The 12,646-nt window shown below is 48.2% G+C and overlaps 1 protein-coding gene across 3 annotated transcripts in view; it reads left to right on the top strand.

The window, feature by feature from the left end:
* The window catches only part of CHD2 (chromodomain helicase DNA binding protein 2), a 124,224-nt gene that overhangs the window by 10,710 nt on the left and 100,868 nt on the right, over positions 1 to 12,646 (top strand). For all 3 annotated transcript variants that reach the window (XM_066240294.1, XM_066240295.1, XM_066240293.1), the window contains exon 3: positions 10,564 to 10,807. In XM_066240294.1, coding sequence (XP_066096391.1) covers positions 10,564 to 10,807 — 244 coding nt within the window. The remainder of the gene's footprint in view (positions 1 to 10,563; positions 10,808 to 12,646) is intronic.

The raw sequence follows: 12,646 nt of genomic DNA, 5'->3' as shown, positions 1-12,646 counted from the left end.
CTAAGTCTGTGGGGGATGATCAGTATTTCTGTTTTGTACATGAGAAAACCAAGGCCCAGGTAGAAGAAATGATAGAATTGGAGTCCGACTTGGCAGTTGGGCTCCACTTAAACATCTTGTCCAAACTTACTGTCAGATCACGAGTAAGGGGAAACTCTAGGTTGTGCTGCATAGTAAAAGTCTAGAATAGTTCTGTACTCTGCCTGTCTTACCTCTCGTTTTAAAGAAACCAGAAGCTCGGAATCACTGCATCATAGGTGCGACCAGTGCCAGGAAACTGTTGTTGAAAGGCCATAGTTTTACATCAGATGATTAAAATGACAAGGTAGCTGCTGGCCTGGCCCTCCTGGGTTGCTTGGGAAGCAACATGGGCGTGGCCTGAGAAGTTGGGTGGGCTGGGGAGGTGTCCTAGAGACCTTTGTCCTTGTGCAGTTTGACTTCCCTTTGTGAATATTGGCCTTGGCTTCGGATTTGTTTTTCAGTCCTAAACTTACATAGTTTGCATGCGAGTCACTTAGAAAAATCGGCCATCACCTGATTATATTTTAATGTTAGCGCTTTAGTAGTTAGGTCAGTCTGAAGCTGTCCAGGTGGGCTTGGACAGCTCATTATTAGCCAATGTTGGGATTCAGTGTGTCCTCTTAGTTCTTAAATGTATAATATGTGTCAGAGTTAAAATGATGCTTTGGGAGCAGTGATTTTTGACTAGGGACATCCCCTGTCCTCCCTGCCCCCAGCCCTGTGACTTTTGGCAGTGTTGGGAGATATTTGTGGTTGGGGCTGGGCGGCAAATGTCACCTAGTGGGTGAGAGGCCAGGGGTGCTGCTAAGCACCCTACAACACACAGGACAGCCCCACAACAAAGGATTGCCTGGCCCCAAACCTCAGTAACGCTGTGCTCGAGCATCTGGTCTAAAGCATTCAGTGAATGGCCCGCCACAGCAAATGTTGGTGGTTACTCCGGAAGTTGTGAACCCTTGCCTCTTCTGTGTCTTGTCTGTGGCATGATCCCGGAAGCCCACTACTTCCTACGACACTGGGGGCCTGAGTGCTGCTTACTGCTGTGGAGGTTAGCAGCCACACCTTTTAAATCCCCTTTGAACTTTGCAGTTGCTGTGCTATAAAACCTCTAAAGATTATAGCTTACGAGTTAATAAAGACAAGACTCAGTGGGCTGACAGGAGTTCCTGGCCAAACTAGTCCATCTCCCCTCAGGGTTCTAAACGGATGTGAATATATCACTTGAGATCTGGTGGATTAAAGGGAAGATACTCCCCTCAGAATGCTTTTAAATTGCTTGGTGGGGTGCAGAGTCTTACCTGCCCTTACAGAGGTACCCTGGTTCCCTGAAAATAAGACGGTGTCTTATATTAATTTTTGCTTCTAAAGACGCACTAGTTCTCATTTTCAGGGGAGGCCTTATATTTCTAAGCTTGAAAAAAATTGCAGTAGATCTTATTTTCGGGGGATATCTTAATTTGGGGGAAACTGGGCAGAAAGCTTGTCTTGTCCTTTGTATAATCCTTAATGCATTGCCAGGCCTGGACTGCGTGGGTGTTTGACATGGTTGTCCAGCGGTACCACATGAAGGCTTTTTCCTGTAATTCATTTTCCCCTAATGATATGTGTGCCTGGGTGCCATCTTTGATGTGCCCTAAATAGCATGATAAATGATGAGGCCCTCTGTCTAGTGCTGGCTGGGAATTTTAGAAACATATTCATTAAAAAGATAGATTCCGGCCCTGGCCGGTTGGCTCAGCGGTAGAGCGTCGGCCTAGCGTGCGGAGGACCCGGGTTCGATTCCCGGCCAGGGCACACAGGAGAAGCGCCCATTTGCTTCTCCACCCCTCCGCCGCGCTTTCCTCTCTGTCTCTCTCTTCCCCTCCCGCAGCCAAGGCTCCATTGGAGCAAAGATGGCCCGGGCGCTGGGGATGGCTCTGTGGCCTCTGCCTCAGGCGCTAGAGTGGCTCTGGTCGCAACATGGCGACGCCCAGGATGGGCAGAGCATCGCCCCCTGGTGGGCAGAGCGTCGCCCCATGGTGGGCGTGCGGGTGGATCCCGGTCCGGCGCATGCAGGAGTCAGTCTGACTGTCTCTCCCTGTTTCCAGCTTCAGAAAAATGAAAAAAAAAAAAAAAAAAGGATAGATTCCCCTGCTACCTCCACTTTGTGTTTATTACTGGATTTCTCTATCTTAGAGGTGCTGATGGGGCATGCCCCCCCCTTTTTTTAAAATGAGGGGAAGGGAGGCAGAAAGATGGTCTCGTGTGTGCGCCCCAACCAGGATCCACCCGTCAAGCCCCATCTTACTGGGGATGATCTGCCCATCTAGGGTTGTTGATTGTCAACAGAGCTGTTTTTAGCACCTGAGTTAGAGACTAACTCAGTGGAGTCATCCTCAGTGCCTAGGGCCAACTCTTTTCAACCAATTGAGCCATAACTGTGGTTGGGAGGGAGGGAGGGGGAGAGAGAGAGAGAGAGAGAGAAGGGGAATAAGGGTAGAGAAGCAGATGGTCGCTTCTCCTATGTGCCCAGAACAACAATTGAACTTGGGACATTCACATGCCAAGCCAGTGCTCACTGAGCCAGCTGGCCAGGGCAAGACCTGGCTTTTATCCCTTGAAACTCTAAGCAGCAGTTTTGTTATACATGTACCTTTTTCTAGAAAGAGGATCCATAGTGTTACCAATGTAAGGGCAACTTCCAGAAGAACTGTCGAATCCTAGGAAATTCTGCTCCTGAATACTGATCAATTCTGTAATGTTAGTCGACTTTTTTTTGAGAAATTCAGAAAAGTGCCAAGAATACAATTAAACTTTTAAGCAAGTTAGATAAATGTAGTTTACCTCTTTTCCCTTAGGCACTTTCGTGAACTTGGCATATAAAACATTGAAATATACACGGTTTACATAATATATTTTGTGCTTAAGAACAGTAGTTTTAGGCCCTGGCCAGTTGGCTCAGTGGTAGAGCGTCGGCCTGGCGTGCAGGAGTCCCGGGTTCGATTCCAGGCCAGGGCACACAGGAGAAGCGCCCATCTGCTTCTCCACCCCTCCCCCTTTCCTTCCTCTCTGTCTCCCTCTTCCCCTCCCGCAGCCGAGGGAGCAAAGATGGCCCGGGTGCTGGGGATGGCTCCTTGGCCTCTGCCCCAGGCACTAAAGTGCTGTCGCAGAGTGATGCCCTGGAGGGGCAGAGAATCGCCCCCTGGTGGGCGTGCCAGATGGATCCTGGTCGGGCGCATGCGGGAGTCTGTCTGTCTCTCCCCGTTTCTAGCTTCAGAAAAATACAAAAACAAAAAACAAAAAAACCCAGTAGTTTTGAAATTGTCATGTTGCTATTTATAGATACAACCCATCCCTAGTCCGCCATCATACATTGCATAGTATGAATAGTTCGTGTTTTACTTTTACTTTTCATACATGGAAGTTGATATTATTTTCTTTTGTCAAACTTGAGAGCCGAGCGCTGAACAGTTTCATACGTCCCACCTCTGGCATACGTGTGACAGTGTGACAGGAGGTTATATGCTCATAGGGTCAGTTGCACGATTTACGTGTGTTTTTTTTTTTTTTTTTCTTTTCTGAAGCTGGAAACGTGGAGAGACAGACAGACTCCGGCATGCGCCCGACCGGGATCCACCTGGCACTCCCACCAGGGGTGATGCTCTGCCCACCAGGGGGCGATGTTCTGCCCCTCTGGGGCCTTGCTCCGTCTCAACCAGAGCCACTCCAGCGCCTGGGGCAGAGGCCAAGGAGCCATCCCCAGCGCCCGGGCCATCTCTGCTCCAATGGAGCCTTGTCTGCGGGAGGGGAAGAGAGAGACAGAGAGGAAGGAGGGGGGAGGTGGAGAAGCAGATGGGCGCTTCTCCTGTGTGCCGTGGCTGGGAATTGAACCCGGGACCTCTGCACGCCAGGCCGACGCTCCACTGCTGAGCCAACCGGCCAGGGCCTATGTGGGTGTTTTGAGGTTTACTGGGTATGTATGTCACAGTGCTTTCCAAAGTGTCTCCTGAGTGCTTTTTCAATAATGGTACACAAGGACTATTTTTCCTACTGTTTCACCATCATTTGATATTATCAAACTATTCTTCTGCAAGGCAAATGAGTATAAAAGTAATCTGTTGTAATATACACATTCCAAATTACTGGTGAGGTTTATTTTTTGTAAATTTATTGCCATTTTAGGTTTTTTATTATTTTATTTTTTTAAGTTGAGAGGAGGGGAGATAGACTCCATATGTACCCCGGCTGTGGTCCTCCTGGTAACCCCCGCATGGGGCTGGTGGCTAGAGAATCACCTGAACTATCTGTCCTTAGCGCCGCCCACCTGGGGCTGATGCTTGAACCAGTCAAGCCACTGGCTGCGGGAGGGCAGGGGTGGAGGGAGTGGGAGAAGCAGATGGTCGCTCTCCCGTGTGCTGGCCCTCTACACTGAGCAGCCAGCGAGGGTCCCTTTCAGTTCTTTCAGTAGTTGCGTGTCCATTTTCTTTGTCCAGTTTTCTGTTTGTTTTTCTTTGACGTGTAATTCTTCATGGTTTGTATATAATTTTTTTGTTGTGTATACATTGGAATTTCTCTTTCCCTTGTCTTTTGACCGTGTTTATAATGCATGTGGCTTAGTCTTCAGAATCCTCAGTTTTGAGCTAGAGGTGGAGGATGGAGGAGGTCCTAAAGACCTTTGACGTTAGTTACTAGAAGGAATTGTTTTACATCAGCTTTGGGTGGCTTAATAATTTTTGAACTAGCAAATGTATGAATGACTTGGTGGGATCCACTTAGAGGTCAGGTAGTGTGGATTCTGCAATCCATTAAGAGGGTGGGGGTGATGACATCGTACACACACTTGGGCTAAGTGCCTTCTGTAAAATGAGAATATTTATCGTCTTCGTTGTAACGGGTAAAGGAGAACTTTCGCATATGTTTGATACGCTAAGTGCTCCATGAAGCATCCACCGGGTATAATAAAAAAAAAACAAATGTCGGAGACTTTCAGAGGTAGGTATAGATGTAACTTTATTGGCCAGTTTCACCTGTGCAGTGGCGAATTCCCTGGTGTCGGAGACACCCTACTCAGTACGAGCTGCAAATGGGAACCGCCCCGGGCGCTTACAGCTAGTTCCTTATATATCCTAAGTAAGCAAGCATAATACAGAAGCAAAAATGGCGATTTCCTATTCGCTAAGGGAGTTGCACATAGCATAGCAACAGGGGCTGGGTCTAACTCATTGGCGAACTTCAAACATAAACTTCTGATAAGGGTCTGTAACCAATGGAATGCAAATGTTTGTCTTCCTTTGTTCCTAGCCCTACAAGGTCCCTATCACTACCTCCCTGTCTCTGCTTCCACACTCTGGCAATCCCAGCACACTTTCCTGAATTTAACAATTTGATCTTTTCTTGATCCTTACACTCCAAAAATGTTAGCTGTTCTGTCATTGATAAGAACTTAGTCTGGAAGTAAGTTTGATGGAATTCCAATGTAGATTGCTTAGTGTTTCTGCCAGATTTTGGTTTCACCAGCATCACCAGCAACAGACTTGCTCTGCCAAGCTGTTCAGCCATTTTGTTAAGTTTAGGAAAACAAACACTATCCATGTGCTGAAATGGCAGCTCTGGGCCTGAGAACCCACAGGCCTGTTCTTCTGAGTGAAGTCTTGCTGTGCTGCCCTCTTGTGGCCACATGGGAAATGGCAGTTGGAAATTTAGAAATGGACACAGTAGCTATTACTGGTGCTTGCTTTCAAACTCCATTTGTAAGAATCCTTTTTTTGCAAGCCTAGGAAAGGATTTTGAAAAGATACCAGATTTTTTCCGTCCACATGTGAAACCCATGTTAAACTTTTTTCACAAGCATTCATTTTTCTGTTGGAACCTAAAGTCCCAGTTTTGACTTGTGGCCCTTTTAGTGATGTTTGTGTTGTGTTTCTCTGGTGTTGATTGTTCAATCAAAAATTATGAAAATTTTTTCCAGTTTAGATTTTGAGTAATTTTCAGATCCTTGTTTTCTTTTTCTGATTTTGTTTTTCAGTTAACAGTTTACATCCAATATTATTTTGTTAGTTTCAGGTTCAGATACTTATTTTTTGTGAAGATTCTGTATGCATGCTGGATAATTCCTGAAAGTTCGGTTTTTAATTGCATTGGAAATCAGGTAATTTTACTACTTGACCGTTGAGGGGAAAGCTTAGTTGACGATTTCTCACCAGGTGACTTGGTGGGACCCTCTCTGTCGGAGTCGGATGGACTTTCTCATTCACTGGGAATCACCATTGAGAACTACTACTTAGCATGGCTAGTATGTGGTGTTATAATTATTTAGGCACTAATAGAACATCTGGATCATATTTCAAGAAATATCCTGCTCTTGGAGGGACTAATTAGATCATCAGTGCCCTAAATGTGGAGGTATTTATATTATAGTTTTTTTTTTTTTTTTTAACATTTTCTGTTCCAAGGTGTATGAGGAAGAGAGGCTTCGGACCATCAGGGACGAAGGCCAGATTGAAACCAGGCGGCCGTCCTCAGCTCCCAGGGGTGGCTGCTGGTGAGGCCGAGGTGCGGGGCTGGAGTGCTGTGGGAGCCCCTCGGGGCACCTAGTTTAGGGGTGGAGCGCGGAGGGTGTTTTCCTAGGGAGGGCAGCGCTTGAGGCTGGAAGAATCGGAGAGACCTAGCTTGATGCACAAGCGGAGATTGGGGGTGAGGAGCGCTAGGGCTTGTTTGCTCTGTCTGTGCTCCGCAAGTGGTTCAGTCTGGCTGCAGGGAGGTGAGGGAGGAAGGGTTCAGTGATGAGTCATGAGACATCAGCTGTTTTTTGTTTGTTTTTAGTGAGGGATAGACAGACAGGAAGGGAGAGAGATGAGAAGCCTCAACTTGTAGTTGCGGCTTCTTAGTTGTTCATTGATTGCTCTCTCATGTGTGCCTTGGGGGGGGGGCTCCAGCCAAGCCAGTGACCCCTTACTCGAGCCAGTGACCTTGGGTTTCAAGCCAGCAACCTGGGACTCTCAAGCCAGTGACCTTGGGATCATGTCAGTGATCCCACACTCAAACCAGCGACCTTGGGCTTCAAGCCAGCCAGCTACCTTGGGATCATGTCAGTGATCCCATGCTCAAGCCAGTGACCCCACACTCAAGCTGGTGACCTCAGGGTTTTGAATCTGGGACCCTCAGCATCCTAGGTTGACGCTCTATTGACTGTGCCACCACCCATCAGTGAGATCAGCTAGGTTTTATAGGGCGGGCTGAGACCGGATGTTGTCAGTGACCATGCCCAAGGTGGTAGGAGGAAGGGTGGGCCCCCCTTTCAGGCCTTTCCAGATCCTCAGCTGTTTGATGATCGGCTACATGCAACACCCCTTTCTAAATCCCTTACGAGGAAATATCTGGAGCGGCCTCTTTCTATGAGCAGCTGGTGGAAGCCTAACTTTTTTTTTTTTAAAGACTCAAACTATCAAAGAAAATCTATTTAGACAGTCACAGAAGAAATGGGCTTTAGGAGATAAGCTTCTGAGGCAAAAGGAGAGGGTCCTTGGAGCTTAGAAACGGAGAGACACCCCTGGAGCGAGGGGGAGGGGCGAGGAAGGGGGAGGGGCGAGGAAGGGGGAGGCCTGCCCTCCGGAGGGAGCCTGCCATGCCTGGCCTTCTGAGACTTCTAGTACATTCCAACCATGCCACAAAGTGTGTGGCGGCGACTCCCCACGGTGCTGGTGGGGAAGAACTTGGTGTCAGAAGGGGACTGAGCTCGGAGGAGAAATTCTAAAGTTCCTAGTGTTTGGGTAAGGTGTTGGCACTGATGTTTACATAGTGCTGCTTTTATCGCTGTCGTTTGATGATGCTTGTGACCCTGTATACCAGTGGCTCTCAACCTTTCTAATGCCTTGACCCCGCAATACAGTTCCTCATGTTGCGGTGACCCCAAACCAAAAAATAATTTTGGTGGCTACTTCATAACTGTAATTTTGCTACAGTTATGATTCGGAATGTAAATACCTGATACGCATTATGTATTTTCTGATGGCTTTAGGTGACCCCGCCAGGGTCACGACCCACAGGTTGAGAACCGCTGCTGTAGATAATGTCCCAGAGGACGGCACAGGTTAAAAATGGCATAGGTCTAGGATGGGCTGGGGCTGAAACCCAAGTCGTGGATGCCAGAGTCCACACTTCCTTAACTGTGCCTGGTGACCACCCCCTCATTGGTCACCTGTGGAGGATGTGTGACTGAAGATGTCAGAGATTGAGTGACTGGTCAGCTTCTACCGTGTCCAGACAGGGCGTCGGAGCATTAGGAGGCCATGGCCATGCTGAGGCACGGGTGGATGGGAGATGCTGGACTGGTTTGCCATGGGCACAGCAGGGGTACAGCTTACCATATTTCCCTGGGTATAATACGCACATTAATTTTGGGGCCTGAAATTTGAAAAAAAATTTAATTACATAAAGTTAGTTATTGAAGTCAAGTTTTCATAAAATTCATACAACTCAATAGGCACGAAAACAGGAAATGCAAGTAAAAATTATCTACAACCACTGTATAAGGTGCACCCAGTTTTTAGACCCCAAATTTTTCAAAAATGGTGAGTCTTAGACATGGGGAAATACGGTATTTTCTGAGTCCAGAAGGTTTTGTCTCCCCCGTAGTAAAATAGAATGTGCTCTTTAGAGCTGGACTTCGGGTGGAGTCCCTGCTCGACCTCCCCCCCCCACACACTTTTGAGTTATGTGTTCAACCACGTTACTTAAAACATCTCAGTGTTTTGTTCCTTCATGTAGGGATGATGCCTTACAGGGTTTTTTCCTGGGGAATAAACAGTAATATATAAAGCACTTAGAGCCTTGCCCAGCACCTGTTAGATGGTCCTGCGACCAGTCCTTGGATTTCCTCTTCTCCCTTTCCCGACAGAGAACCTTGTCCCCATTCCCTGTCCTTGGCTTCCCCTGTGAACAGAGTGGCCCGCACTGTGTCGTGCTTACTGTGGCCACACGGTCTCTGGGTCAGTCCTGGGTGGCCTCCATGTTGACTTTGTGGGGTTGCCTGCACACGTCTTTCATCCCTGGTGGCTAACCTTGAGGACCTTTCTGGTAATGTTATGCTGCTTCTGTCCCATCTCTGCTCCTTCTCTCCTAAAGAAAAGTTGTGTTTTTTAAAAAATTTATTTGGGGCCTGACCAGGTGGTGGCACAGTGGATAGAGCGTCAGACTAGGATGCGGAAGGACCCAGGTTCGAGACCCCAAGGTCGCCAGCTTGAGCGTGGGCTCATCTGGCTTGAGCAAAGAGCTCACCAGCTTGGACCCAAAGTCGCTGGCTCCAGCAGGGGGTTACTCGGTCTGCTGAAGGCCTGCGGTCAAGGCACATGTGAGAAAGTAATCAATGAACAACTAAGAAGTCGCAACGTGCAAGGAGAAACTGATGATTGATGCTTCTCATCTCTCTCCGTTCCTGTCTGTCTGTCCCTGTCTATCTCTGCCTCTGTAAAAAGAAAAAAGAATATTAAAAATTTATTTGGGGGGGAGAGAGATTGGGGAGGGGGGAGGGAGGGAGGTGAGGAGCAGGAAGCCTCAACTCCCATATGTGCCCTGACCAGGTAATCCCAGGGTTTTGAACCGGTGACCTCAGCATTCCAGGTCGATGCTTTATCCAGGTCGCCACCACAGGTCAGGCGGAGAAAAAGTTTCCAAGCAGCCGAGTTAAGGGGGCTGCCCTCTCTCTCTGTCGAGGCTGTCACCTTTCCGTCCTCTAAAGTGCACCTCTGCCAGCCTGCGTCTCCCCTGGTCACCCGGCCACCACCAGCTGGAGAGCTGGGAAGGGCGTGTTGCCTTCTGCACCCCAAGGCTCAGTGTTGTCGTAGGCCTTCTGTGCTGTGCGGAGGCTTCTCCTTCAGCCGCCTGCCGTCGCCTCCCGATGTTTGGACAGGGAAGGGCGGATGTACGCCCTGGGCTAGGCCTCTGCTAGAATCAGGCGTCCTCTTTGGTGTGTTTGGTTCTGTTCGGCCGCCCGGGTCTGGGATTTCCTCCCTACAGGTAGATCCCCAGGCAGGCTCTCTGGTTTGAGGCACATGTGTGGGGTTTTGTGAGCTGTCCCCGTTGAGGACACTGAGTGGGAAGTGACAGCCAGATCTCAGTCTTACTTTTTGATTGGGTAACCCTGAGCGGTTTGGTTTTGTTCTCTGTTGGCTTTTGTTTGCTTTTCTTTTGTCTTGAGGAGGAAAGGGCAGTACAGTTGGTGGGTCCAGCCTGAGAGACCTGGTTTCAGGCACCGCCTCTGGCACCTGGGAGTCTTCAGTACTTCTGGGTGTCAGACTGTTGCTTTGACTTTTTGTAAAAGAGCTAATCTATATAAATCAGCCGGTATGTGGTATCATAAACACCTAGTTGTGGCAGCTGATAGGGTTGCTGAGAATGATACAAATATTGCTTATAATATAAGAATTTAAAAGTAAATTTGGTGATTTTGATCTTGTATTACCAAAATTACTATCCACTCGCATTTTACCACTACAGTTTTTTTTTAAAACAGATTTCTGTGGCAGTCCTTAAAGTCTTTAAAAAAAATTTTTTTTTTTAACGAAGCCATTCGGCATCTGAAGAAGCCTCAGGTTCGGACTCAGGCAGCCAGTCGGAGAGTGAGCCGGGCAGCGAGGCGGGCAGCGGGCCGGGCAGCGGGCATGGCAGCGAGACGAACAGCAGCTCCGAGTCGTCCGAGAGCCCGTCGGAGTCCGAGAGCGAGTCGGCCGGCTCCAAGTCGCAGCCGGTCCTTCCCGAAGCCAAGGAGAAGCCGGCCTCTAAGAAGGAGCGGATAGCCGACGTGAAGAAGGTACTCTCTGCAGCCCTGTACGGACTGGCCGCCTCACTTCCCAGGAACACCTGTGGGGCCCCTGTAGCCTCCTTGTCTAATAGACACCGTCTCCGGATAGAGACAGGGCCGCCTGCTGCTCTGCTGGTTGGTCATAGGCTATAAAGGAAACAGTCACAAACTGTCAGATGATAGGGCTGAAGGACACGTTTCTGTCGTTTGGGTTTTTGACATTGTTAGAAGGTGGTTAATTTTATACACACACACACACACACACACATATATAAACACACACTACTGAAAAATGCCAGAGAATTATTGACAGGTGATGGTGACATGCATTTGGAAAGCGTAGTGACAGGTAACCACAACCCAAGAATAAGGGCAGTTTCTGTTCTCTCAAGAATGGAGGAGAGCCTGACCTGTGGTGGCGCAGTGGATAAAGCGTCGACCTGGAAACGCTGAGGTCGCCGGTTCAAAACCCCGGGCTTGCCTGGTCAAGGCACATATGGGAGTTGATGCTTCCTGCTCCTCCCTCCCCCTTCTCTCTCTCACTCTCTCTCTAAAAATTAAAAAAAAAAAAAAAAAAAAAGAATGGAGGAAAAATACTTCTTATAGAGGAGAAATTTTCCGTCTCAGGGCAGTGAGTGGAGTATTCTCTGCTTCACAGAGGCGGGTCTTCCAGCAACGAGTGTAAAAAGGCAAAAATTGAGTTGCATCACATTTTCTCCTTGATGCCCAAACTGTGGGACACATTCCTTTTGGGGAAAGTGTAACGACTTGGCCTAATGAATCGTAAAAATGCAGCTGGTACTTTAAAATTCCTTTTTGAGAGAATTAGGTGATTTCACTGACGCACTCATAAGAATATTCCTTTTAGAAATTTAAAAATAAAATGTCTTACTGAGCACTGGCCAGGTAGCTCAGTTGGTTAGACCAGTGGTCCCCAACCTTTTTTGGGCCACGGACCGGTTTAATGTCAGAAAATATTTTCACAGACCGGCCTTTAGGGTGGGATGGATAAATGTATCACATAACGGAGACAAGCATCAAGAGTGAGTCTTAGATGGATGTAACAGGGAATCTGGTCATTTTTTTTTTTTTTAACAAACTGAGAGTCAGAGAGAGGGATAGATAGGGACAGACAGACAGGAACGGAGGGAGATGAGAAGCATCAATCATCAGTTTCTCCTTGCGAGACCTTAGTTGTTCATTGATTGCTTTCTCATATGTGCCTTGACCATGGGCCTTCAGCAGACCGAGTGACCCCTTGCTCGAGCCAGCGACCTTGGGTCCAAGCTGGTGAGCTTTTTGCTCAAGCCAGATGAGCCCGAGCTCAAGCGCTCAAGCTGACAACCTCGGGGCCTCAAACCTGGGTCCTCCACATCCCAGTCCGACGCTCTATCCACTGCACCACTGCCTGGTCAGGCCTGGTCATTTTTTTTTTTTTTTGTGGCAGAGACAGGGAGAGTCAGAGAGAGGGATAGGTAGGGACAGGCAGACAGGAACAGAAATATGAGAAGCATCAATCATCAGTTTTTTGTTGCGACACCTTAGTTGTTCATTGACTGCTTTCTCATATGTGCCTTGATTGTGGGCCCTCAGCAGACCGAGTTACCCCTTGCTCAAGCCAGTGACCTTGGGCTCAAGCTGGTGAGCTTTGCTCAAACCAGATGAGCCCACGCTCAAGCTGGCAACCTCGCGGTCTTGAGCCTGGGTCCTCCGCATCCCAATCTGATGCTCTATCCACTGTGCCACCGCCTGGTCAGGCAGGCCTGGTCATATTTTAAAAATAAAACATCGTTCAGACTTAAATATAAATAAAACGGAAATAATGTAATTTATTTATTCTTTCTCTGC

Source organism: Saccopteryx bilineata, chromosome 7 (genome assembly GCF_036850765.1).
Source record: "Saccopteryx bilineata isolate mSacBil1 chromosome 7, mSacBil1_pri_phased_curated, whole genome shotgun sequence".
NCBI lineage: Eukaryota > Metazoa > Chordata > Mammalia > Chiroptera > Emballonuridae > Saccopteryx > Saccopteryx bilineata.
Note: the sequence above shows the minus strand (reverse complement) of the source record. Positions and strands in the feature narration are given on the sequence as shown.